Source organism: Notamacropus eugenii, chromosome 4, assembly GCF_028372415.1.
Source record: "Notamacropus eugenii isolate mMacEug1 chromosome 4, mMacEug1.pri_v2, whole genome shotgun sequence".
Lineage (NCBI taxonomy): Eukaryota > Metazoa > Chordata > Mammalia > Diprotodontia > Macropodidae > Notamacropus > Notamacropus eugenii.
The window spans coordinates 29,750,712-29,773,268 of NC_092875.1; the positions used below are offsets into that span (position 1 = coordinate 29,750,712).

General features: G+C 45.2%; 1 protein-coding gene across 7 annotated transcripts in view; it reads left to right on the forward strand.

Annotated features, from left to right (window-relative positions):
- The window catches only part of MED13L (mediator complex subunit 13L), a 415,471-nt gene that overhangs the window by 390,067 nt on the left and 2,847 nt on the right, over positions 1 to 22,557 (forward strand). For all 7 annotated transcript variants that reach the window (XM_072600340.1, XM_072600342.1, XM_072600338.1 and 4 more), the window contains 10 exons: positions 97 to 502; positions 1,046 to 1,265; positions 1,906 to 2,094; positions 5,223 to 5,446; positions 5,647 to 5,789; positions 9,483 to 9,641; positions 12,237 to 12,413; positions 16,874 to 17,028; positions 20,406 to 20,567; positions 21,812 to 21,924. In XM_072600340.1, coding sequence (XP_072456441.1) covers positions 97 to 502; positions 1,046 to 1,265; positions 1,906 to 2,094; positions 5,223 to 5,446; positions 5,647 to 5,789; positions 9,483 to 9,641; positions 12,237 to 12,413; positions 16,874 to 17,028; positions 20,406 to 20,567; positions 21,812 to 21,924 — 1,948 coding nt within the window. The remainder of the gene's footprint in view (positions 1 to 96; positions 503 to 1,045; positions 1,266 to 1,905; positions 2,095 to 5,222; positions 5,447 to 5,646; positions 5,790 to 9,482; positions 9,642 to 12,236; positions 12,414 to 16,873; positions 17,029 to 20,405; positions 20,568 to 21,811; positions 21,925 to 22,557) is intronic.

Sequence of the window (22,557 nt, forward strand, 5' to 3'; positions counted from 1 at the left end):
GAGCGCTGTGTGTAGGCCAGGGGGCCCTCCAGCAGCTGGCACCAAGCCCTGGGAGGGCATTGGGCTCCATTAACCTCCATCTTGTTGCTTTTGCAGCACCTTATTTAGCTACTCTGCAGCTGGACAGCAGCCTGTTGGTTCCACCTAAGCACCCCAGCTCACCCCCAGCAGCAGCAGCAGCAGCACAGGCACCAGCTGCCCCTGGGAGTTCGGGGCCTGTGGCTTCAAATCCGGCTTGTGCCTCTGGACCGGGAGCTCCACCAGCTAGCACCTCCACCAGCAGCTCAGGCAGTGCTTGTGCAGCAGCCAGCTCCTCAGGGCCTGGTGTGACCCCAAGCAGCGTGACCTCCTCTTCAGGCTTTGGTGGTAGTAGTGGTTCAGGACAGACAGCCAGTGCTGGGACAAGTGTAGCAGACAGGGCACAAGGGAGCCTGGGATCAGGAGGGGAGACAGAACCTGGACAGAGCTCCTCTCAGCAGCCCTCATCAGAAGGGCAAGACAGGTAGGACATTTCTGGAATTCATCCAAGTACTCCTTGCTTCTCCTCCATTCTTCCCATTCTTTATGGGTCACCAACATTCAGTTTTCCCTGAAAACAAAATCTTCTCTCCTGCTTCCCCCTGAAAACCTGGGGATGCTAAAGACACAGCCCGAGCAAGAGAAGAGGTCACTGACTGCTGGGCTGTCCTGGGCCTCTTGGAGTGTCCACACATCCCTTATATTCTCGAGCCTTCAGTGTCCCCAAACTTAACAAAGAAAGAGGGATTGTGTTCCATTTTGGTTTTGTTTTTAAAGGGTTTTAATTAGTATGGCCTTTTCTGGCCTTTTTCAGTGTTGCTTTAGATCATATGGTTGGGTTTGATGCTTTTTGGGGGGAAAATTTATTCTTCCATCAGAATCTAGTCAACAAATGTTTTTCCAGTATTTATTTCTGCTGTGTTACTTTTAACTACCTAAACCTTCCGTGTTGTGATTTTCACTAAATTGGTCTTGATTCTCCTGGTGGGTCATCTGTCTGCACTTCTAACAATGACTATCTCTCTAGTGTCACAGAGAGGGAGCGGATAGGGATTCCCACGGAGCCGGAATCGGCTGACAGCCAGGCCTACCCGCCGGCTGTGGTCATCTACATGGTGGACCCCTTTACCTACACCGCAGAGGACGAGGCCGCGTCGGCAAACTTCTGGCTGCTCAGTCTGATGCGCTGTTACACAGAGATGCTGGATAACTTACCTGAAAATATGAGAAACTCTTTCATTCTCCAAGTAATTTTTTTCTTCTTTTCTTAATATTCTCATCTATAAATACCTTAACAGATATTGATATTAAAAAAAATGAAATAAATGCTCCCCAAATTGGTTGTTTGACAAGCACTTTTAAGATTCCCTTCCATTTGTGTCCTAAATGACTGATCCCAGAAGCTCATTGAACAGCAAGTGTATAGCAGCCAAACTGAATTGTTGCCAACTGATTTGTGTTGAAGAAAAATAGATGAACACATTCACTTAAAGAATGTTGAAATCATAATGCCAGCAAGTTGAGAATTCAGCCCTAAAGAAGCATAGAAACAGTACCCAAGTGATGGTCTGTCTGCATTTCTTGGGGAAAGAATAGCACATAGTAGCTGGGGGGCACTCTGAACATCTGCTGTAAATGTACAATAAAATGTGGGTGGTGGGGCGGGCAAGGGTGTCTCTGGAAAGAATTAGTGCCATAAAAACCTGAATTGTTCTTAGCTTAGCTTTGTAGCTTAGCTTTGCATCAAAGAGGTGCATCCAACTCAAAGCTGAGGTGTTCCTTCCTGAGTCAAATGGAGAATCAATACAGTTTCATTTTCCACCATTCTGTTCAGCCCTTTCCAGCTTTCGTCTTTCTGATTTTAATTATTGGAATGTGTATGCCTAGATTGTGCCTTGCCAGTACATGCTGCAGACAATGAAGGATGAACAGGTTTTCTACATTCAGCACTTGAAGTCCATGGCATTTTCAGTGTACTGCCAGTGCAGGCGGCCTCTGCCCACCCAGATCCACATTAAATCTCTCACAGGTTTTGGACCGGCAGCCAGCATTGAGATGACCCTCAAGAACCCTGAGGTTGGTACTTTGCAAGGGAAGACTCTGGTTGGCAGATTGAGTGATAGTTTGAGTGACAGATGGGTTTTTTTAGCTTTCTCTGGGGCCAGCCAGATTCCTTAAATTTACAATATGAAACAAAAAGGATTATTTCTCAGAAATTAAAATTTTGGGACCATAGGCAGGCATTTCTACTGTGGTCTGAGATTTAGGAGATAAGGTATCAGTATTCTTCACCTTGCTTATATGTTACATTTTTCTTTATTCATCGAGTCCCTTATTTCCTGAAGTTGAATTAAACATTAAATTGATTATTTGTGTTTGGTTTTTCCAAAGCCTTGGGCTTCCCTGTGACTGATCCTACCAGTAGGCATTGGCTGTACCTTCTGTCTGTAGGAGACTCGCACACACATAGCTGTCCTCATTCCGGCTCTGTGTCTGCACCTCCCTCCACAGGGCTGCGGTCTTCTCCCTGTGCTTTCTGTCCTTTCACTCTTATTTACACCCAAATTCAGTGTTAAATGAGAAAGACATAGAAGGGAGTGTGTGATGTGCCAAACAAGCTGTTTTTTTAAAAACACAAGGAGTATATTTGCTCCTGGTTTGCTTCTGTTTGTCTTGCTTTAGATATTCATTTCAGGCCATGTTTGAAATCTGAATGTCTCTCCACTTGCCTAGTTCCTGCTGCATTTACCCTGTGTCAGACCTGGATCAACACACTTTCACTAGCAGCATTGTTGTCCACTTCTAAATTCATCATGTAAAAGAAACATTTGCTAACTTTGTCTCACTTAAAATCAATCTGCATGTCCTTGAGGGGTCTGTGTGCTGTGGTAGGAAGAATGTGGGGCTGTGTGTCCAAAGGACTGGATTTAAGTCCTGGTTTTCCATTTACTCCCCCTGTGGCCTTGGCAAGTCCCTTCACCTCTCTGGGCCTCTGTTCCTCTGCTGTTGAGGAGGGGGTGAGATGGTCTTTAAGGTCCCTTCCTGCTCTGAATCCTATGATGACCGTCTACTCTAGATCTTGGAGAAGATTGACAATTTCTCATTTTATTTCTGGTTGTGTTTAACAATCATTGTTTCTCTGTTCAGCATGTGGATGTCCTTTCATGAGGAGCCAGTTTTGAAGTGAAAAGGCTCTCCCTCATGTTTGATTCAGGCTGTGCTGCCCATCAATCAGTCAGTTAACATTTATTCAGTACCTGCTATGCACCAGGCCTTGGGCTATGAGGAAAAGTATAAGACAGGAGTTCACAGTCTAATGACTGAGACGGCAAACAGACAGGATGCTCTGGAGATAATCAGAGGGAAGGCTTTCTAGAGAAGGGAGGATGTTAGCCAGGAAAGCCAGGACATGAAGACAAGGAGAGAAAGAATTTCCCCATTTCCCCTAATAGGCTGGTCATGAGTACATGTGTATTGTATGAAATATTTTGGTTCTGAGAACTTATTTTAAAAAAACTTGTTGCATTTGGTATTAGTCACTTAATCTTGTTAGTGTTTGGATCGTCTGTGGTGTCATTCATGTCTATAATTGTTTAAAGGAGCTCAGAGACTTATTAGAGAAATATTACTGATTGTAACCTTTCTTCACAAGCCTGCTTGATCTCAGCCAAGAGGCTGTGCAGTAAGATCAGTCCATCCTTTCTCCTTGCTCCTTCTGCACAGCGCTTCTGCCAGCTCAGTAGTTTTAGCTGGTGTTTTGTTTGTAATATTCATTAATCCACATGATGATTATCTTTTGTTCAGAAATCTACTTGTCATCCTTAGACAAATCTAACGTATGAAATTTGGATTTGTAAAACAGAAATATAGGGCTGACCAAATTTTACTCACCATCCAATGTCTTTCAGTCGTGAGATTCCCTACTGCATCTAAAAATGTTTGTTTTGTAAAAATTTGCCCTAAAGCTTGTCAGGACCATAGCCAGTGAACAGCTAAAGCAGAGCATACATGGCCTCCTGAATCCACTTACACCACCACCAGAAGGTCTTTCTCCAATGAGGCTATCACTGTTCCCTTCCCCATCTATATAGTTATAGGTATCGGGAATTTCCATAGGATTTGTTCTGGCATGAGTTCAATGGGCTTGAGCGTCATGGAGCACCTCAACTTGTCCCAGTGGCTGAACAATAACTGGGAGTCCCACCTCCCTCTGCTGCCCTGCCTGAGTTTGCCCTCCTGTTAGCCCACTGCTCTGATGTGGATTAGGATCAGGAAAAGGTCATGCGCAATAAGAGCCTGATATCACCTAGGAAATTAAAGCAAAGAGCCACCCTTTTATAACCCCCTAAAATTTCAGTATCACAGTGGATCCTGTGTAGCCTGTTAATTTTTCCTAAGAAAAAGAGAATTACTAAAAACTGTTGAGGAAAAAGAGAAGTTTTCTCATTGTTTTGATCAGAAGAGTCCTCTTTCTGCTAGCCATAGACCAGTCGCAACATGTCAGGTCCTGGCCTTTCCTGCTCCCTCAGATGACAAAGCTCATTGTTTTACAGATGAAGGGATGAAGCCCTTTGATCTCTGAATGTCTTTTAATGTGGCTCCACCTGGCATCTTAACTCAGTTGGGGGCCCTCAGTAATCAGAGGGCGTCCTTTCACCTGTCTGCTTGTGCTCTGAGCCATCAGTCAAGCTCAGCCGTCTCCCTTCTTAGGGAATTTCAGGGCTTTTTCATTTCCAACAGTAGGATTGCGGCAGGCCACTTTCACAATTATTCTCTTGACATACACCCCGAACTAAGTTAAATAACATTTGTTTCCTGGAATGAATCATATGAGTTCTATCTTATAGAAGTATAAACATTTATAATAAATATGAGTGAAGGTGACAACAGTGCTTTTACAGTTTGTCACAGTAGAGCAATTACTTTCAATTATTTGACTTTATTCCCAATTAATGGTTTGAATTCTTAGGTTCCTTTTTTTAAAAAATAGCCATTTTATTAAATAAGGAAATATTGATTTTGATTGGATTTTCTAGTTTGTGTCACTGAAAAGATCCTCTTGACCTCACCAGTGTCCTAGAGTTCTGTGTAGCCCTTCAGTCTTCACCTCTTTAGATGTTATTATCATGTGCTTTTCTGTGTTTCTGGGTGCATGGTATTACAGGCTGACTTTGTGCTGATACTGATTTTGACTTGGATTTCAGAGGCCCAGTCCAATCCAGCTTTACTCCCCTCCTTTTATACTGGCACCGATCAAAGACAAACAGACAGAGCTGGGAGAGACATTTGGAGAAGCCAGCCAGAAGTACAACGTGCTCTTCGTCGGCTACTGTTTGTCCCACGATCAGCGCTGGCTCTTGGCCTCTTGCACGGACCTCCATGGCGAATTATTGGAAACTTGCATTGTAAATATTGATTTACCAAACAGGTAGGAGTCTTGGCCTGGTGTCCTGGCCACCCTTGGGCATGAGCCTTTCCATTCTCTGTTCCAAATGCAGCTGACACAGTGTTTTGTCTGTTTTTGTTTGGCGGGAAGAAGGTTTGGGAGGGTAGGGGGGGGGATGGTTCCCAGTAAGATGTTCTGAGAACATTTGCTTATTTTGTTTTCCTCACTTCCTTCCTCTCCAGATCTCGGAGGAGTAAAGTGTCTCCACGCAAAATTGGACTCCAAAAGTTATGGGAGTGGTGCATTGGAATTGTTCAGATGACATCATTGCCCTGGAGAGTTGTGATTGGGCGCCTTGGCAGACTTGGCCATGGGGAGCTAAAAGGTAGAGAGGTCTTGAAGACTGTGAAGAAAGAAGCTGGGGAAAGAGGATGATGATAGAAGGGAGTTTGGGAACATCATAGGAAAACAAATAATTGGCAGTTTCCATTCATGTCAGATGATCACATCTAGGTCTTTATGTATATGATACAGAATATCACCTCTGTCACAGCTAGCTATTTGTCTAGTTAATTGTTGGGATTTAGAGACATTTAGAGACCACTTAAATAGATGTCAGAGAGACAGCGAGATCTAGTAAATAGAGGGCTGGCCTTGAAGACAACAAGAGCTGCGTTCAAGTCTTGCCCCTGAAAGTGTGGTGTCCTGGGGCAAATCCCTGCCAGTGATGCTCAAGCTGATATCTGTTTTGTTTCCTCCCTGCGAGTTCTATGTTCCAATGAAAGCATAGGTCCAATTTACTGGCCCACCCCACCACCCCCAAAGAAAAAACTGTGCTTAACGTACTAATGGCTGTAGTCTGCTTGGTTTTCAAATTCATTTTATGTGATTTTATATGGCTCTTTTCCCCTAAAGAACTCAAGGAGCTGTACATGAAATTTTAAATTATACTTACCCTAGTCCTGCCTTGAAGACCTGTGTAAAGTATTGTCAGTTGTGTTTTTTTCCAGCATTTCTAATGCTTAGGATGCCATTCTGACAGTGAGATGATTTATTAGTAGCCTGAAGCGATGCATTAATAATGTGGGAGAATCATCATTTCAGATCTTCCTTTCTCAAATCCTTAATTTCTTTGAGACTTAGATTTCTTTTTTTTTTTTAAATTTAAGATTCCACTGTATTTATGGATTATTGATTCGTCAAGCAAAACAGAGCCTTAACTATTCTTCTCTAATAAGGTGGTTATCTTTAAGATTCCTTAATAATGGAATCCATTATGAGATTTTTTTAATGTGATTTTTTTATGTAATTTTGTTTAATCAGTCAGTAACTATTTATAAACACCCAACTGTGTCTCAGACACAGAGTTAAAACAGTGGTATTCAAAGACAAAAATGCGCTCCTCAGGGAGCTCACGTTCCAACAAGAGGGATGCTATACAAGGTAAATTGGAAGCAAGCTCAGAGACACTAGAGGTGAGGGAGCCTGGGAAAATGCTCTTGTAGAAGGTAAGCTCTCAGCTAAGACTTAAAGGAAGCCAAGTAGTCTCTGATCTCAAATCCATGGCAGTGTAATGGAGAGAGACACACTTCTGCCAGAGACACAAAGTCCGTATGTAAGAGGACTTCTCCACTGATGGAGAGGTTCTACAAACGCACCAATTAGCAGATGATATTCTGTTGATCGTACACATTCCAGTGCATTTTTAGGCCATTTCAACCATGGTCCATGAATAAGTAAGACACAAGACAAAGAATCAGATGTACAAATTAAAAATGACATATTTTAAATTCATAGTTTCATAAAGATGACCTCGGGAGCTTGAGGGCTAATGAGCAGTTCCTACCAAGCAGAAAAGGTTGCCAGAAAGATCCTATGATGGATAGTATTTATCTGTCCTTCCAAGACAAGGCCAGGCAAGTTCAGAGAGAGTCATCATTAGGTTTTCCAAAACATGATGGTTTCTTTGGCCAAAGCAGCCAAGACTTGGGCAGTGGTGTGGTAGAGTCTACAGAGGGCTGGCTTTCTAGTTCTCTGACACTTCCTGGTTATATAACTATGGAGAAGCCGACAGCTTTCTAAGACTTTCAATTTTAGACGAATTCCCAAAGTTAATTGGTAAGGAGAGCTTCCACAGAAGCGCTTTGTTTTGACTATGAAATGAAAGTTCTTAATAGCAACAACAAAATGCAAATATTCAACTACTCTTTGTAACTTTGGGGTTGTGTTCTGAGTCAGTGGAAGGAATATTCAGATTGATTAAATCAGAGGTCTTTGATGTGCTGAATTGGGAGGGAAAGAAGAGGAGGGGAGGAAGGGAGACAGAGAGAAGATTCAGCTTTATTTCTCAGAGGCTCTAACAAATTAGCATAGCTGTTGTCTTCCCTAGAGAGTGGAAACAATGGGATACAAACTGCATCTGGGAGTGCTGATAGAGAGTCATATAGAAGAGAAAAGTCAGGTGAATACTCTGTTTTGGCAAGTTCTCAAGGACAGCATTTGGTCTCTCATCCCAGCTCTCTTCTCTAACGAGAATGGGGATAGGGACATCTTCCAGCAACCTGAGAGATTAAGAGGAGCTGCAGTTGCATCCAGAGATAGGGACCAAATGAAAAGGTCAATTCATGGATGCCCAGGGGCTCCTTCCCTTGGGGGGGGGGGTCTGTGAGCTTTGTGGTTCTTGGGTGCTGGGAATCGAGCTGAGGCCTTGGTGTTGGAGGAGTCTTTGGCAGCATTTTTAGGGAGTTCTCTGTGTGTTCTTCAGCTCCAGAATCTCCAGACTACTGGTGGTGGGGCACTCCCCTTGACGGCTTCTTTTCCCTCTTCACTTCTGTTGGCTTTCCTGTGGTTTTTTACCATGTCCTCTTCATGTTACACTCAGAACTCTCATTCCAGCTATTCCAGTTTGAAGTATGTTTAGATGAAAATAGTTTTCCTTTCACCTGCCTTTTAGAAAGAGAAGAAGGTGTTTTGAAAGATTTGAATGCTAAGAAGTTAGTGAGAGAGTAACCTTCATGCATTTCTGGGGGAATTTTTGCAGCCTTGGGTATGTTAGGAGGGTAAAAAGGCCAAGGGGAGTACTTTCATTCCCTTGGTTTAGTAATCCCACAGAAATGCTCTCCCTTGAGGTTCTGGGTGCTTTTGTGCATTGACTATGAGCAATCAGAAGTGTCTGAGAAAAAATGTGCATGTTTGTTTATCAGAGCGATTGGTAGGATGTGATTGGCTGTCGGGTGAACATTGATGACCACTTTCCTGGCCCCCTCCCTTCCTGCACAAACCTTAAGTAGAATGCCTTTCATTCTCTAATACTTATTACCTTCCTTTTTTAAAAACAAAGCAAATAAATAGATTTCATAATCTATAATTTGACAGTCTAAGGCTCCAGCCAAGCTTTGGGTTAAAGAAAAGTCCATAGAGCAATAGGGAACAAAATAGCTTCTCTCATAGAAGGATAAAAAATGGAGTTAAAGTGGGACAATGTACCATTGTCATCAGAAGGCATTCTTAAGAGATCTGTGTTGGATGCTTTACAAAATATATTGCAGGCCCTTTGGGCCCTTTAAGATTCCCCCTAAAGCACATTTATTAGTCTACAAAATAATAATGGTTATTGTTATTATTATTTCTATTATTAGAAAGAATTTTTGGTCTTTACTTCGTGTTAGTGACATGATCTTATGATGGGATGAGAAATTGAGATCACAGGATTTTGAACTCATAAGGGCTTTTGAAGATGATCTCGCCCAGTCCTCTCACTTTCCAGCTAAGGAACCTGAGGTAGCCAGAAAGAGGATCCTGCACGTTTTAAGGAACTATGCTGACATTCAGTCAGACCTCTACTCCCCCTGAGACAAAGCAAGGCAGCAGGATTAATAACCATTTACATAGCACCTACTATGTGCCAAGCATTGTGCTAAGGGCTTTACTGAAATTGTGCGCCCTCTAGTGCTCAGCCACATGGAGGAGGAAGAGATATGCCATTTTCTGTGTGACCCTGAGTCTTTTAGATAGAGCCAAAGAGAGGACAAAGCTAACATCTCTGTGAGACAAGACTGAAAGTTGCCTTTTGTTTCAGATTGGAGCATCCTCCTTGGCGAATGTTCCCTGCAGACAATCAGCAAGCAGCTGAAGGAGGCATGCCGCATGTGTGGACTCTCGGCCGCAGATTCACCTTCCATCCTCAGTGCCTGCCTGGTGGCCATGGAGCCCCAGGGGGCCTTTGTTGTGATGCCAGGTAAAGCTCACCCAGCCCAGAGCAGGGCTTTGCCCAAAACCCATGGTAGAACCTCTCTGGCTATTCTTGTGGTAGCTATGGAGAGATAGTAGATGGCACAACATACAGTTTCTTGGATTTACATTGATTAAATGGCCAGACTGGAAGACTATACATTAATCGGTCAACTAGCATTTGTGCCTGCTCTTGACCAGAGCTGCTGGGGATAGAAGGAAAGGTAGAAACAAACAGCCCCTGCCCTTAAGGAGCTCGCTGTCTAATGGGGGAGATGACAGGAAAACCCCTGTGGACAAACAAAGTGTCAACAGAATGAATTGGAGAGATCTCAGAGGAAAGGAAGAAGGATGAAGCTTTCCTTTAGAAGGTGGAGCTTTAACTGGGACTTGAAGGAGATGGGGAGGGGTGGGAAGGAGTTCCAGGCATAGAGAGCAGCCAAAGCAAGCACTTGAAGTTGGAAGACAAAGTATCTTGTTCAGGGCAGAGGAAATAAGCCAGTGTCACTGGATCACGGGGTAGGTGGCTGAGGGGTAAGGTTTAAAAAGATTGGAAAGGAAGGGAGCAAAGACAGGATATGAGGGACTTTAAAAGCCGAGCAGGACTTTTCCATTTGATTTTAGAGTTTACTTAACAGGGGCCTGACTTGCACTTTAAGAAGTTCGCAGGGGAGTGGAGGATGAATTTGGAGCAAGAGACTTTGGGCAGGAATGCCCACCAGAGACTGGGGGCTGCATCAGCTCAGGGGCAGGGGAGAGACATTGCCAAGGTGAGATCAGCAAGCCTTGGCAGCAGCTTGGTTGTAAGAGATGAGAGAAAGGGAGGAATCCAGGATGACTTCTGGGTTGTGAGCCTGAGTGACCAGGAGGGAGTTGTTGCCCTCAACAGTAAGAAGGTAATGCAGAAGAGGTCTAGGAGAGAAGAAAATGAATTTGGTTTTCGATATGTTGAGTTAATGGTGTTTCCTAGACATCTAATTTGAAATATTTCAAATGTAATTGGAGATGTGAGACTAAAAACCTGAGAGTTTTGGATTTGGTGAGTAGATCTGAGAGTCATCTGCATAGAAATGCTAACTAAATCTATAGGAGCTGATGAGATCATGAAGTAGTCTGGAGGGAAAAAAGAGTAAGGCTCAGGACAGAGTTCTTTCCCCTCAGTTAGTGGAGAAAGATCCAGCAAAGGAGATGGGCAAGTCCTCCAGGTAGGAAGAGAACCAGGAGAGAAGAGCATCCTGAAAAACCTCCAGAGTAAAGAATATTATGAAGGGATTGATAGTGTCAAAGTCTGTGGAGAGGTCAAAGACTGAAGTATTGAGAAAAGACTTTTGAATTTGGCAGTTCAGAAAATGGTAAGATTGGAAGCCAGACTGTAGGGAGGTAAGAGGGGAGTGAGAGTCCAAGAAGTGGGGACACCTATTACAGAGGGCCTTTTCCAGGAGTTTAATAACAAAGGAAAAGAGAGATCTAGGAAGACTACTGGATAGATCAAGATAGGGAAGACATGGGCATGTTTGTAGGCAGTAGGGAATAAGCCAATTAGTAGAGAGGTAGAGGTTGGAGATGAGTGATAAAAGGGACAGTCTGCTGGAGGGAACGGGATGGAGCAGGGTCACCTGTAAAAGTAGAGGTGTCTTGCCGTGACAGGAAGGACCACTTTTGTCATGTGTGGTAATGATTCTGTATAAACCTGAAAAGCAAAGATTTACAGTGAAGGGCCATAGGAGTTTGTGCTGGTCTCTAAACTGTTTAAAATTGTTATCAGTGACTTGGGTAAAGCCATTGAGGGCATGCTTATGAGATATACGAAGCTCAGCAGGATGGCCATCGCCAAGGATGGCAGTCAAAAAGCTCAAATTTGGACTGAATAAGGTAAAATTTAATAGAGACAATTCTAAAATGAAAATGTCATCTTCACAAATATATGATGAGGAATGTGGTGAGACAACTCTTCTAATAGATAGCTGTGAATTTTAATGGACTAACAGTTCAATGAGTGAGATGGAGCCCAGGGAGTTTATGTAGTTATACTTTTCCTTGCATTTTAGGAAGGGCTTTAGTAAAAGAGCCAGAGGAAGACAGCTAGGACCATGCCATATAGAAACTGATTGAAAGATGTTTAGCCTTGAGCAGAGGAGAAAGGAAAACATGTTCCATTTGCTTAGTTATTGGAACGACATGGGAAAAGGAGGAGACTTGACATGTTCTGTTTCACTCAGACTGAAGAACTAGCAGCCAAGGGCAGACATTTGAAAGAGGCAGAGGTAGGCTCAATAGGAAGGAGGAATAGCTAACCAGTGGAGTTCTCCGCCAGAGGGGACAGGCTGCTTGGCAGGGCAGTGGAACCTTCAGGTGGAGACTGGAGAACCTCGGTCGAATGTGATAGGAGGTAGGACTAGATGGGATGGGAGCCCCTCCAACTCAGAACTTCTGAGTCATTGATTTGGTCATGTTTGTGTCTGGTCATTGAATGTAGACTCTTGACAAATGTTTCATCATGCTTGAATCACTAACTTCATCCGACATCTCCAGTTTTGAATTGTGAGATTTTCCTTCCCGTGTTTGTGACAGAGTGGCAACGGGATCGTTCTTTACCTTACAGACGCTGTTACTATGGGCTCCGTTTTTGGTCGCAGCACTGCCCTGAACCTCCAGTCATCTCAACTCAACACACCTCAAGATGCTTCTTGTACACACATCCTGGTGTTCCCAACATCTTCAACCATCCAGGTGGCTCCAGCCAACTACCCAAATGAAGACGGCTTCAGCCCCAACAACGGTGAGTTCACCTTCTTCACCCCAAGTGGGCTTGGGTGTCTCCCAACCCTTTGGCAGTCCTTGAACAGCCTAGAACAGGCCCTGTGCTGATTGAGCTTTCTAACTAATGGAAGGAAATGCTAAATTAACACTAGAGGTTAATGAAATGAAAGATTTTTTTTCCCCATCCACATTCCTAGACCCTCTCTTCTATCCCCCTGGCAGTTTGCCCATAGACCATGGAACTGTTCATATTGAACCACTGTAGACTGCTGTTTTCAGGTAAAAGTGTGTAAAGTATAGAGGAAGTGAAAATCTGAGAGAGGTTTAAAAGATCTCTTCTCATTTCAGTGCCACGAGCATGATGTAGGAACCACCTGCTAAGTGTCATTGTTGTGTTGGGTTCTGGGGAGTCTGGAGACAGTAACTAAAATGGCTCCTGCCCACCAGGAGCTTACATCTTAATGCGAGAGGACTAGCTGTGCTCTGTATTTATGTAAAATCCATGTAGAGCAAGTACATAGTGAGCATCCACGATGCTGGGAACTGGTAAAGGCCTCCTAGCAGAGTCAGTACCTGAGTCGAACTCTGAGTGAGCTGGGGATTCTACAGAGAATGAGGGAGGAGGGGAAAGAGGGTGCAGAGATGGGGGAGGAAACCTCTAAGTGGACCAGTGTGCCCACCCAGAGTGATGCTCAGGCTTGCAGAGTGGAGCAGGCCTGGCCTGAAGATGGGCAAGGGGCACATGAGCCAGGGCTCATAGGGAGCAGTTCACACTGACTTCCTCGAGGTTCTTTATGGGACGGTGGATCTGCATCTTCCTCTCCCCCAGGATACTGTGTCTCGTCTGTAGTAGCCATTAAATAAAACATACTGGTTCTACCTTCAAACCATTCTTAGAAAATGAATGAGCAATAAGCAGGTAATTCTCTATTTACTGTCTCTTAATTGTCCTTTGGTTTGATTATTATGTGTTTGGAAGAAGCTTTTAAAATTTATTTTAAAAGGATAAAATGGTGGTTTAAAAAAAACCAACCCTTTAGATAGGCCTCCGCTGAGTATTTGCCTTTAAAAGTCATGGATTCTTAATAAAACCCTTTTGCTTTGATCCACTTTGGCATTTCAACAAGGCCTCCCGAAAGAGAGGGCACCCCTGTTAATATACACTCCTGTAGGCACCCTTTCCCAGGGCTGGAATCCCATCTGCAAGCAGGTCTACAAATATTTAACCCCTGTTAACTCTACTGTTAGTACTTCCTATGCTAATTAGAAGCATGGACACTGAAGGGGGTTTTCTAAAATGGTGTGAAAGGTAACTTTGCTAATTCTCTCCTGTGTTTAACAATTAAACTGGTGCCTTTGCTCTGTAGTCACCTGTGTCTTTGGAGGCTAAGCAGAATGTGGCATTTAGGTAAAATAAGATGAAAAGAGCAGGACTGGGGTCAAAGGTCCCAGACACCCTCCCTCCTCTGCCAGCCAGTTAGCCTTGGTTTCTGAGATTGTGTATCATCGTGTCACTCAGCCTGGATGATGTTTACAGCTCAGAGCTACTTAGAAATTGACAACTTTAACCTGATTTCTATGTTTCTTATGAAGCTAAGACTCACCTGGTCTTCAGAAACTAAGATTATATTGTAGGCAGGTCCCAGAAAAGTGGTTTGGTGTAACAGGCCAAATCAGTTCCAAACTCAGAGATAAGAACTCTCTGTTCTCATTCTTGGCCACTCGCTGAAGGACCTTAGACAAATTACCTGACCCCTTGGTGTCCCATGTTCTTTTATATCTGCAGACAGAGCTTTCTGGGGCACACACAGTTTAAATAACCTGCCTGGGGTTAGAGGTGGCCCTTGAGCTTGGGTCTGCCTGACTCCCAAGCCTGGCCCTCTATTTTACTAAAAATTCAGTCGGTAAAGATTAAGTGATGACTCTGTGCCAAGGTCTGTGCTGAGCTCTGGGGTACAGCATAAGGCTAAAGACAGCTCCTGCCCTGGAGGAGCTCACCATCTCATGGAAGAGATGACGTCTATGTATAGACAGGGTAAGAGGAAATAATGAACAGGTGGAAAGTCCTGGAATTAAGAGGGGTTGGGAAAGACTTCCTGAATGAGGTGGGATTTTAGCTGAGATTGAAAGTAATCTCTACCATATCAGCCAGGGATTTTTAGGATCCTAGATGTAGGACTGGAAGAGACCTTGGGAGGCTATCCAGCCCAATCGTTTTCATTTTATGAACAAGGAAAATGAGGCCTAGGGAGGTTAAGTAGTTTTCTCCTAAGTCATATCTAAATTGGGATGAAAACCCAAGTCACCTAACTAGAGCCAGTGCCCTTTCCCCTGTTCCATCATCCTTAGGGATAGGGACGGGGCGGTGATGAAAGGGCTACTATATAGCAGTGAATGAAAGAGTAAGCATTGATTAAATGCTTACTGTGTTCTGATACTGAGCTAAATTCTAGGGCTACATATACAGACAAGCAAGACAGTCCCTGCCTTTGAGGTACTCACACTGTACTGAGAGAAGACACAGCATCAAGAGGGCTAGAAGGTGGAGGCACCCTGTGGTGGCATGGTTTGGGACGCGCGCAGCTAGGAAACATCCCTCCAGCCTGGTTCTGGGCAGGATCAGTCGATGGCATAAGTTGACCCAAGCCCAAGGTCCAGGGGGTGGGAACAGGCAATGCAGAGAATGGCCAGAGTGCAGGCACCAGATGTGGTTGGGACGAGGCTGGGAAGTGGGAGAGGTATCAAGATGACAGATGTCGAAAATGACGTGCTTTGGTGGCCAAGGATATTCAGGGGAGGTTGTTGGATCCCTCTGCCCTGGAGTGATTGGGCAAAGAACATTCAGTTCAACAAATATTGTTTAATCTCCATCTGTCTGTGGGGCACAGTGCTGGGCAAAAGGAAGAAGGGATAGAACACTCCCAGTTTGGGGATGGGGCCAGGGGTACTCCTGCCTTGGTTTCTTTTATCTATAGCCAGAGGATGAGCAGTGACAAGGGACTGAAGGAAACTATCCCTTCAGAACTAATGCAGTGGCCTCCTACCCTTCCCCCTGTCCTCCTCTTCCTCTCAGTCAAACCCAGTGACTCCCTACCATCTCTAGGGTCAAAAGCCATTCTGTGGCTTTTAAAGCCCTTGGCAACCTGGCTTCCTGCTACTTTCTCAACCTGATTATTTATTCTCCTCACCTGGTGGCCTCACCTGGTGGTAAATAGAGCTCTGGCCCCAGAGTCAGAAAGACTTAAGTTAACATTCAGCCTCAGACATTTCTTAGTTATGGGACCCAGGGCAAGTCACTTGAGCTTCCTGCCTCAGTTTCCTCACGTGTAAGATGGGTATAATAAAACACCCACTTGACTGGAGCTGTTGCAGGATAAAATGAGGTAACATTTGTAAAGCACTTCTCACTTTGCCTGATACTGAGTAAGTGCTCTGTGAATGCCCATCCTCTTCCCCTCTCTTCATACAGGCTCCCCCATTTCTCTGATTTTGCACTGGCTGTCCCCTGGGCCTGGAGCACTCTTCCACCTTTTGGAATCCCACCTTCTACAGGAAACCTTTCCTTCCCTCCCCCTTCCTGCCCCCAATAGTGGTATCTTCCCTCCCAAAATTGCTTATGTTTATTTTGTGTCCTGTGACTGTGGTCTTTTACGTACTGTCATTACCCTTGATAGACGATGCTCCTTGAGAACAGGGACAGTTTTGGGTTTTTTTGTTTCCCTGGGACCTAGCGCAGTGCTTGACACGTAGTGAGTGCTTAATCCAGATGAGATAGTTGGCTAATTGATAGGAGCTTGTTTTTGCCTTATGACCAAATGATTCAATAAGGCCCAAGCTTGTAGGGCCAGAGGAGGAGGAGGAAATAAAATAGGAGTCACTTGGAATGGGGTTGGACAGTTGGGCCCAGCCTAGGAACCACTCCAGATTTCCATGTTGGTACCCACATTTGCAAAATCGCATTATTAATTTTCCATAGTGTTTTCAATTAACTTGAATACTCTGCAGCCTGATCAAATACAGCATGTTGTAATTTAACTCAAGTTGCTGTCTCTATTTGATGGAGTATTCCATAAATACCAAATAATGCAGAGCGTTTGCACTTTAGAGTTTGCATGTTAATGTATTTCAAAGCTTTATTTGGCAGATTGCTGAGAGCAGCCATTAACCAATTATTATGTAGGTTAATTCCCTTGGATGCAAATCCCTTTGGTGTCTGTTTCCAGCATGCTGTTCTGACATGAAAACCTCTTTATTTGGTTAAGAATGAGTTTTAACCAGGGGTTGTTTTTTCATCTCCCATTGAGACTGTGCTCTGCATCAGGCTGTCTTCAGCCCCCAGCATAGAGCAGGGCCTGGAAATGGGCACACGCATGTGCTGGCAAGCAGAGTCACTTATGGAAACAGGAGCAGAACACAGGGCTTTTCCCTCCTAAAATGAGATGTAGCTTTTTAATCTTTTTGTTTTTGTTTCTCTTTCAGATGACATGTTTGACCTCCCATTCCCAGACGATATGGACAATGACATTAGGATCCTAATCACGGGGAACCTTCATTCCTCTCCGAACTCCTCCCCAGTTCCTTCCCCAGGCTCTCCTTCTGGAATTGGAGTGGGCTCTCATTTCCAGCACAGTCGGGTAAGGCTCTTTGTCTTGCGTGGTGCCATGTTTAACTGGACATCTTGTTGGGTCTGTCTGCCGTGGGTGCAGGAGAAGAACGTGTGGGAATGGGCCTGCCTTTGCTCTACTTCGAAGAAAGGACAGTAGAACTTGGGATAAATACATTTTTTGCAAATGATGAAGCTGTATGTCAGAAAGTCATTCTCTCTGCAGGTGCTAGAGCTTTATGCAAATATTATTGACTTAACAAAGATGAAGCTTTGGGCACATGCTGTTTACAAGTTATTTTTACCTAGAGTGGTTTTCAAGAAGCTGGTCCCAGCATCACTGCTTATTTAAGATGTAAATTAATTTTGTTAATCCGAGAAAGAATTGTTGATTGTCGCATTCATTTGAAGGCAGTTTGGCAGGGGCTCCTCTCCATCAGAAGTTACAAGTGATGCGGAAGGCGGCTGGCCCAATCCTTGCTATCACCAACACGCAGAAATAATGGAATGCTGTTTGTGAGCAGCCCCAGTGAAGGCCTAAGACTCACAGTGTCATGTTAATGTGGTCCATTCCAGGCCGTCCTTGATATAGAGCAGGAATCGGAAGGTATGCCTTGCTTCACCTGTAACTGCACCAAGGACATGGAGGCTGTTAAAGGATTTCATTCATAGAATTCCCACCACCATGCGGGTGCACTGCAGGTTTCCAGAATCGTGGGCCGTGCCCACTCATTGCACTCACTCTTCTTTTGTCCTCAGTATTTTAAGATGGAATGGGGTAAGAAAGTGAGAGACAGGCATGTGGAGTGTCCAAACTGAACTTGGGCTAATTAAAGCATTCCTTCCACTTCACTTCAAGGGCTTTGATTTCATTCAGTTGAATTCTGTTCCCTAGCACTAATTTCACTGAAGAACATTTTAAAAGGAAAAACAGGTCGTGGCCTCCTCAGCCCCCGGAGCAGGTATCACTGTTTGTAGGTAGCTCCTCTTGCCTGAGCCCTCTGCAGACCTCCCTCCTCCCTGGATGGGCACTTCTGGGGCCTCACTGCTCCTGAGGCTCTGGCATGCCCATACAGACTTCATTCCCTTGGACCTGACCCCAGAACACAGATCCCCATTGTCCACAAGCCAGTTCAGTATTAGTAATAGTAACAGCCAGCACTGGTATAGCTGTCGAAGGTTTGCAGACCATTTTACAGTCATGATCTCTTTGGATCCTCACAACAACCCTGAGAGGTAGGTGCTCTTATTATCCCTGTTTTACAGATGGAGAAACTGAGGTAAACAGCAATTAAGTGACTCACCCAGTCACTTGGATGGAAAAATCCATCCAAATCTTTCACCAGACTGCCAGAAATGAGGTTTCTCACTGGCAGATGCCTGCAGGTCTTTTCCAGGGGAACCTGCTTTAGTAATTCCGTGTTCTCATTAACAAAGGGTATGGTAATTGAGCTATAATTTCAGTTTCTAAAAACTAGCAATGTGTGATCATTCCCCCTTGGGTCAGAGCTTCCTTCTACATGTCCTTTAATTCATTGCCACTGTTTACCAAAAAGAAGAGTCCCTGTTGTCCAGAGTCCTGAAGCAGTAGCCATGGTGAGCCCTGGCCACCTCCCCAACCCTCCTTAGAGCTTGTGGAGCTTTCTTTGATGCCTAGTTAAGAGATTATAGTGGGGAAAACCTTTTTAAGTGTGTGAAGGTTTCACAGCTTAAGTTGCTTGAAATGAGGCAGAATTAATGTCTTGATATCGGGTCTTAGTCAAGTGTTCTTAACCTTTCTCTGCCTGTGTCTTGGGCCTCTTTGGCAGTCAGTCTTTCTAAGCCTGTGGACCCCTTCTCAGAGTCATGTTTTTTAAGTGCATGAAATAAAATACATGGAGTTATGAAGAACAATTAGATTATGATACGATTATCAAAAAAAATAAAGAAGTTTGCACACCTCCTTATATCTTTCTGTGCCTCTCTATCCACCAAAGGCAAGGGAAGGAAGTGAAGCAAAGGGCAGAGTCTTGTTCCCGACGGGCCCAGCTTCTTCCCAGCCTTTCAGTCTTTCCAAGAGAGACAGAAAGCTAAAAGGGGAGGGGGGAAGATAACTCAGGAAAAGCTTGCTGGTCCTAGGGATGCTCTCAGGGCCACCAGCATGGTGGGACTTTCATAGCTGGGGCCATGTTGGAGACGTGGAGGATGAGCTGCTGCTGCTCCTTGGGACCGGGCCAGTTGGTTTTTAAAAAAACAGACCCATGACTTGTTAGCCTTGCCCTTTGAAGGGTGTCCTCCCAGGAGTCATGGAATACGAGGGTCTTGGTTTTATATTTAGCTTTGTCAGCAGGCCCACTACAGCCTTTTCTACCAGCTCCATTTATTAATTTCAGAGGGAGGGTGTGTGCGTTTATCTACTCAAGTCATAGTTACCTGACTACAATATATTATAGAGGAGGACTTTTCAATGAGACTAGCACCTGTGCGGTTCCTCAGGAGCGATGATGCCGATGCTGACAAGTACTAGCATTTATATAGCGCTTTAAGGTCTGCAAAGCAGTGTACCTGGTATCTCATTTGATCCTCACAACAACCCTGTGAGGTAAGGGCCATCATCACTCTTATTTTACCATCAAGGAAACTGAGGCACAGGGTCACAACAGCTGGTAAGTGCCTGCCCTGGGATTCTCATGCAGGTTGTCCTGACTCGAGGCCTAACGCTTTATTCACGAAGGCACACCCAGTGCCCTTTGGACAAGAACCAGTTCTGATCTGCGTCCAGTCTGTTTTATAGCTAGATGGTTCTGTGTAGGAACCTATGTGTTATATACTCAAAAAACTGAATAGGTGTTTGTGCACCCAGACTGTGTTGGTGGATAGTTAATAGGTCTGGGCATCATTTTTTCATTTGTTTTATTTTTGGAGGAAGAACATGTAGGACATTTTTAAAGTATTAATAGCTCATGAGAAGGAACCAATAAGTGAAGACATTTCCAAATGCGCATAGCAGAGATTGGGTGGCAGAGCTCACATCTGACATCAGCAGTCTTAATAAGAAGGGCAGCTTGAGAAAGCAGACAGAGCCCTCCCCGACCCTCTGACGGCCCAGCCCCCAGGCAGTCCTCAGGCTGGTCTGGCTGGCAAAAGGCCTTGCAGACTCCATCCCAGACCAAATTACAAAACCCCTTGGCCATGACCCAATACCTGTGGCACTCTGGGTTAGTGGCTCGGCGCTCTGTCTGAGTGGAACTATCATAGGCTTAGCTGCATTTCGGGGAAGTTGGATCCTTGGTGTTTGCTCTTCTCTGTCTCTGGTGTCCTGCCAGAAAGGGAATTAATGGGATCCATACAATAAGCGCACTGCAGAAAGGCTTTCAAGACAGACTAACCTCCCCCGCTGCCTCTGCTCCTGTGTTTTGTCTCTCTCAGAGCCAAGGTGAGCGCCTTCTGTCCCGAGAAGCCCCCGAGGAGTTGAAGCAGCAGCCTCTCGCTCTGGGCTATTTCGTGTCAACAGCCAAAGCTGAGAACCTTCCCCAGTGGTTCTGGTCCTCGTGTCCACAAGCCCAAAATCAGTGCCCTCTCTTCCTGAAGGTAGGTCTGCCCTTGAAATTCAAATGGTTTGGGCTGGCAGGGATGCCTCCAATGCTCAGTGTCCTAGCTGGACTCTCAGGAGCTAAGGCTGCTTTCTCTGGCCAGGCTCTCTCTGCTTTCATAGTGTTGGAAAGGACCTCAGTGGCATGCTACCTTGGTAACTCCTCCTAGAAATATGAGTCACCTTCCAGCATCCCCTATAAACAGCTATCTGACCTTTGCTTCAAGCAATCTGCTGACAGGGAGCTCAGACTTAGCAGGGCAGCTCTCTGTTTATAGACAGTTCTCTCCCCACACTAGAGGTTGGATCATTCTTGTGGATGACTCACCAGAACTGGAATCATCTCTTGGTCAGTCCCAGACCAGTGCTTCAGCACCCTTCCAAGGCCTCACGCCCCCAAGTTCCTGAATATGCCCGGGGATGTAGGCATCTGCTGAGGATTGCGCTGGCCCAAACTTTTCTGTGGCCATACAAGGCATAATGGATCCTGGTGCCCCCAGTGAGGAGCACCCATAAGTGACTCCCCACATGGAGGCACAAGTCCCTAGGAAGCATTTTGGTGCTTCCGCTTAGCTGCTGTGTGTTCAAGAGAGTGAACGCCACTTCTGTGCCTGCCTGCTGCTGAAGCCTCCAGGGCTGGATAAGTGACCAGCTAGACTTTTCACAACAAGATTCCCAAAAGCTGTGGGGGGGTTCCTATAGCAAGGTTACTGAAGATTGTGATCTCCTGTGATGGACACATTCCTGAACCTCTGGCCCAGTAGATCGTCCCTTCCCCTCTGTGGCCGGTCACTTACTGCTCTTGTCTCTGCCACCTCTGTACTGTTTCCCACACATGCCTCTGTCTCTTCGCGCACTAGGCTCCTCCTCAAGTCCCTCCTGCCTTCAATCTACAGACTTCCCTCTCTTCCCTTCCCAGCTTAGAAATAGCCAGTGGCTTCCCATGTTCTCAGGGATGATCTCATACACACTGAACATCCCTCCCAAAGAGATTTCGGCCTGCCTTCCCGTTCCAGACAAGTCAGGCGCTTTGTTTGCAGAGCCTGGCAGTCTGGCTTCTACCTCACAGAGCGCACAGCACCCCTGAAGGTGCCACCCTGCAGCTCCCTCGTTAGCACTTTCGCTCCTCAGTGACCTTGTATTTACTTGTTTGTATCAGGACATGTACCTGGTCACCAAAGGAGCTGCTCAAGCTTCTGCCAGCCCCTTTGACACCCCGCCCCCTCCCCTTGCTGTCTTGCAGGCCTCCCTGCACCACCACATTTCTGTAGCTCAGATGGACGAACTTCTCCCCGCCAGGAACTCCCAGCGTGTGCCACACCCTCTGGACTCCAAAACCACATCGGATGTCCTGAGGTAAGAGGCATCCTGGGGGCCAGTGCTGCACTCTGCCTAATCGCTCTGGCCCACAGTCTGCTCAGCTCACTTGGGTCTGGGGCTGTCCTGGCCCATCTTGAAGTTTTGTGATTACGAAGACAATGGAAGGAAGGAGAACTTAGCAAAGGCCAGAGAATCAGCCCCAGGCTCCAGGGGTTTAGCTTTAAATAGTTAATGAACCAGTCAGACAAGCACCTGGCAGCCATTTTTGTTTGTAGGAGACATGTGGCCTCTGGTCTATAAAACTGCCCTTTGTCACCCACAAGGTGACTGCTGAGGACAGGCTTAATCCAGCCTGATACAGAGAGCCAGATGGCACTCTGGAAATGAGTCTGAAATTAAAATTACAATGAAAAATATTTTTATGTATGAACAAATTTTTGTATGTTGAAAAAGAGATTAGATACATTGTAATTCTCTGATGCCAATGGACATTTCTCCATTGACATAATGGGTTGAATCCTTCCACCATCCCCTCCAGACTCCTTAGGGAAGAAGGAATCATTTCTGCCTCTTGTTTGCAGAAACCAGACTTTTTTCCCTAATGTCAGCCAACAGTTCCATAGCTCGGATACTGGAGTGTCAGGTGAAGACTTCTAACCCTGGTTCCTT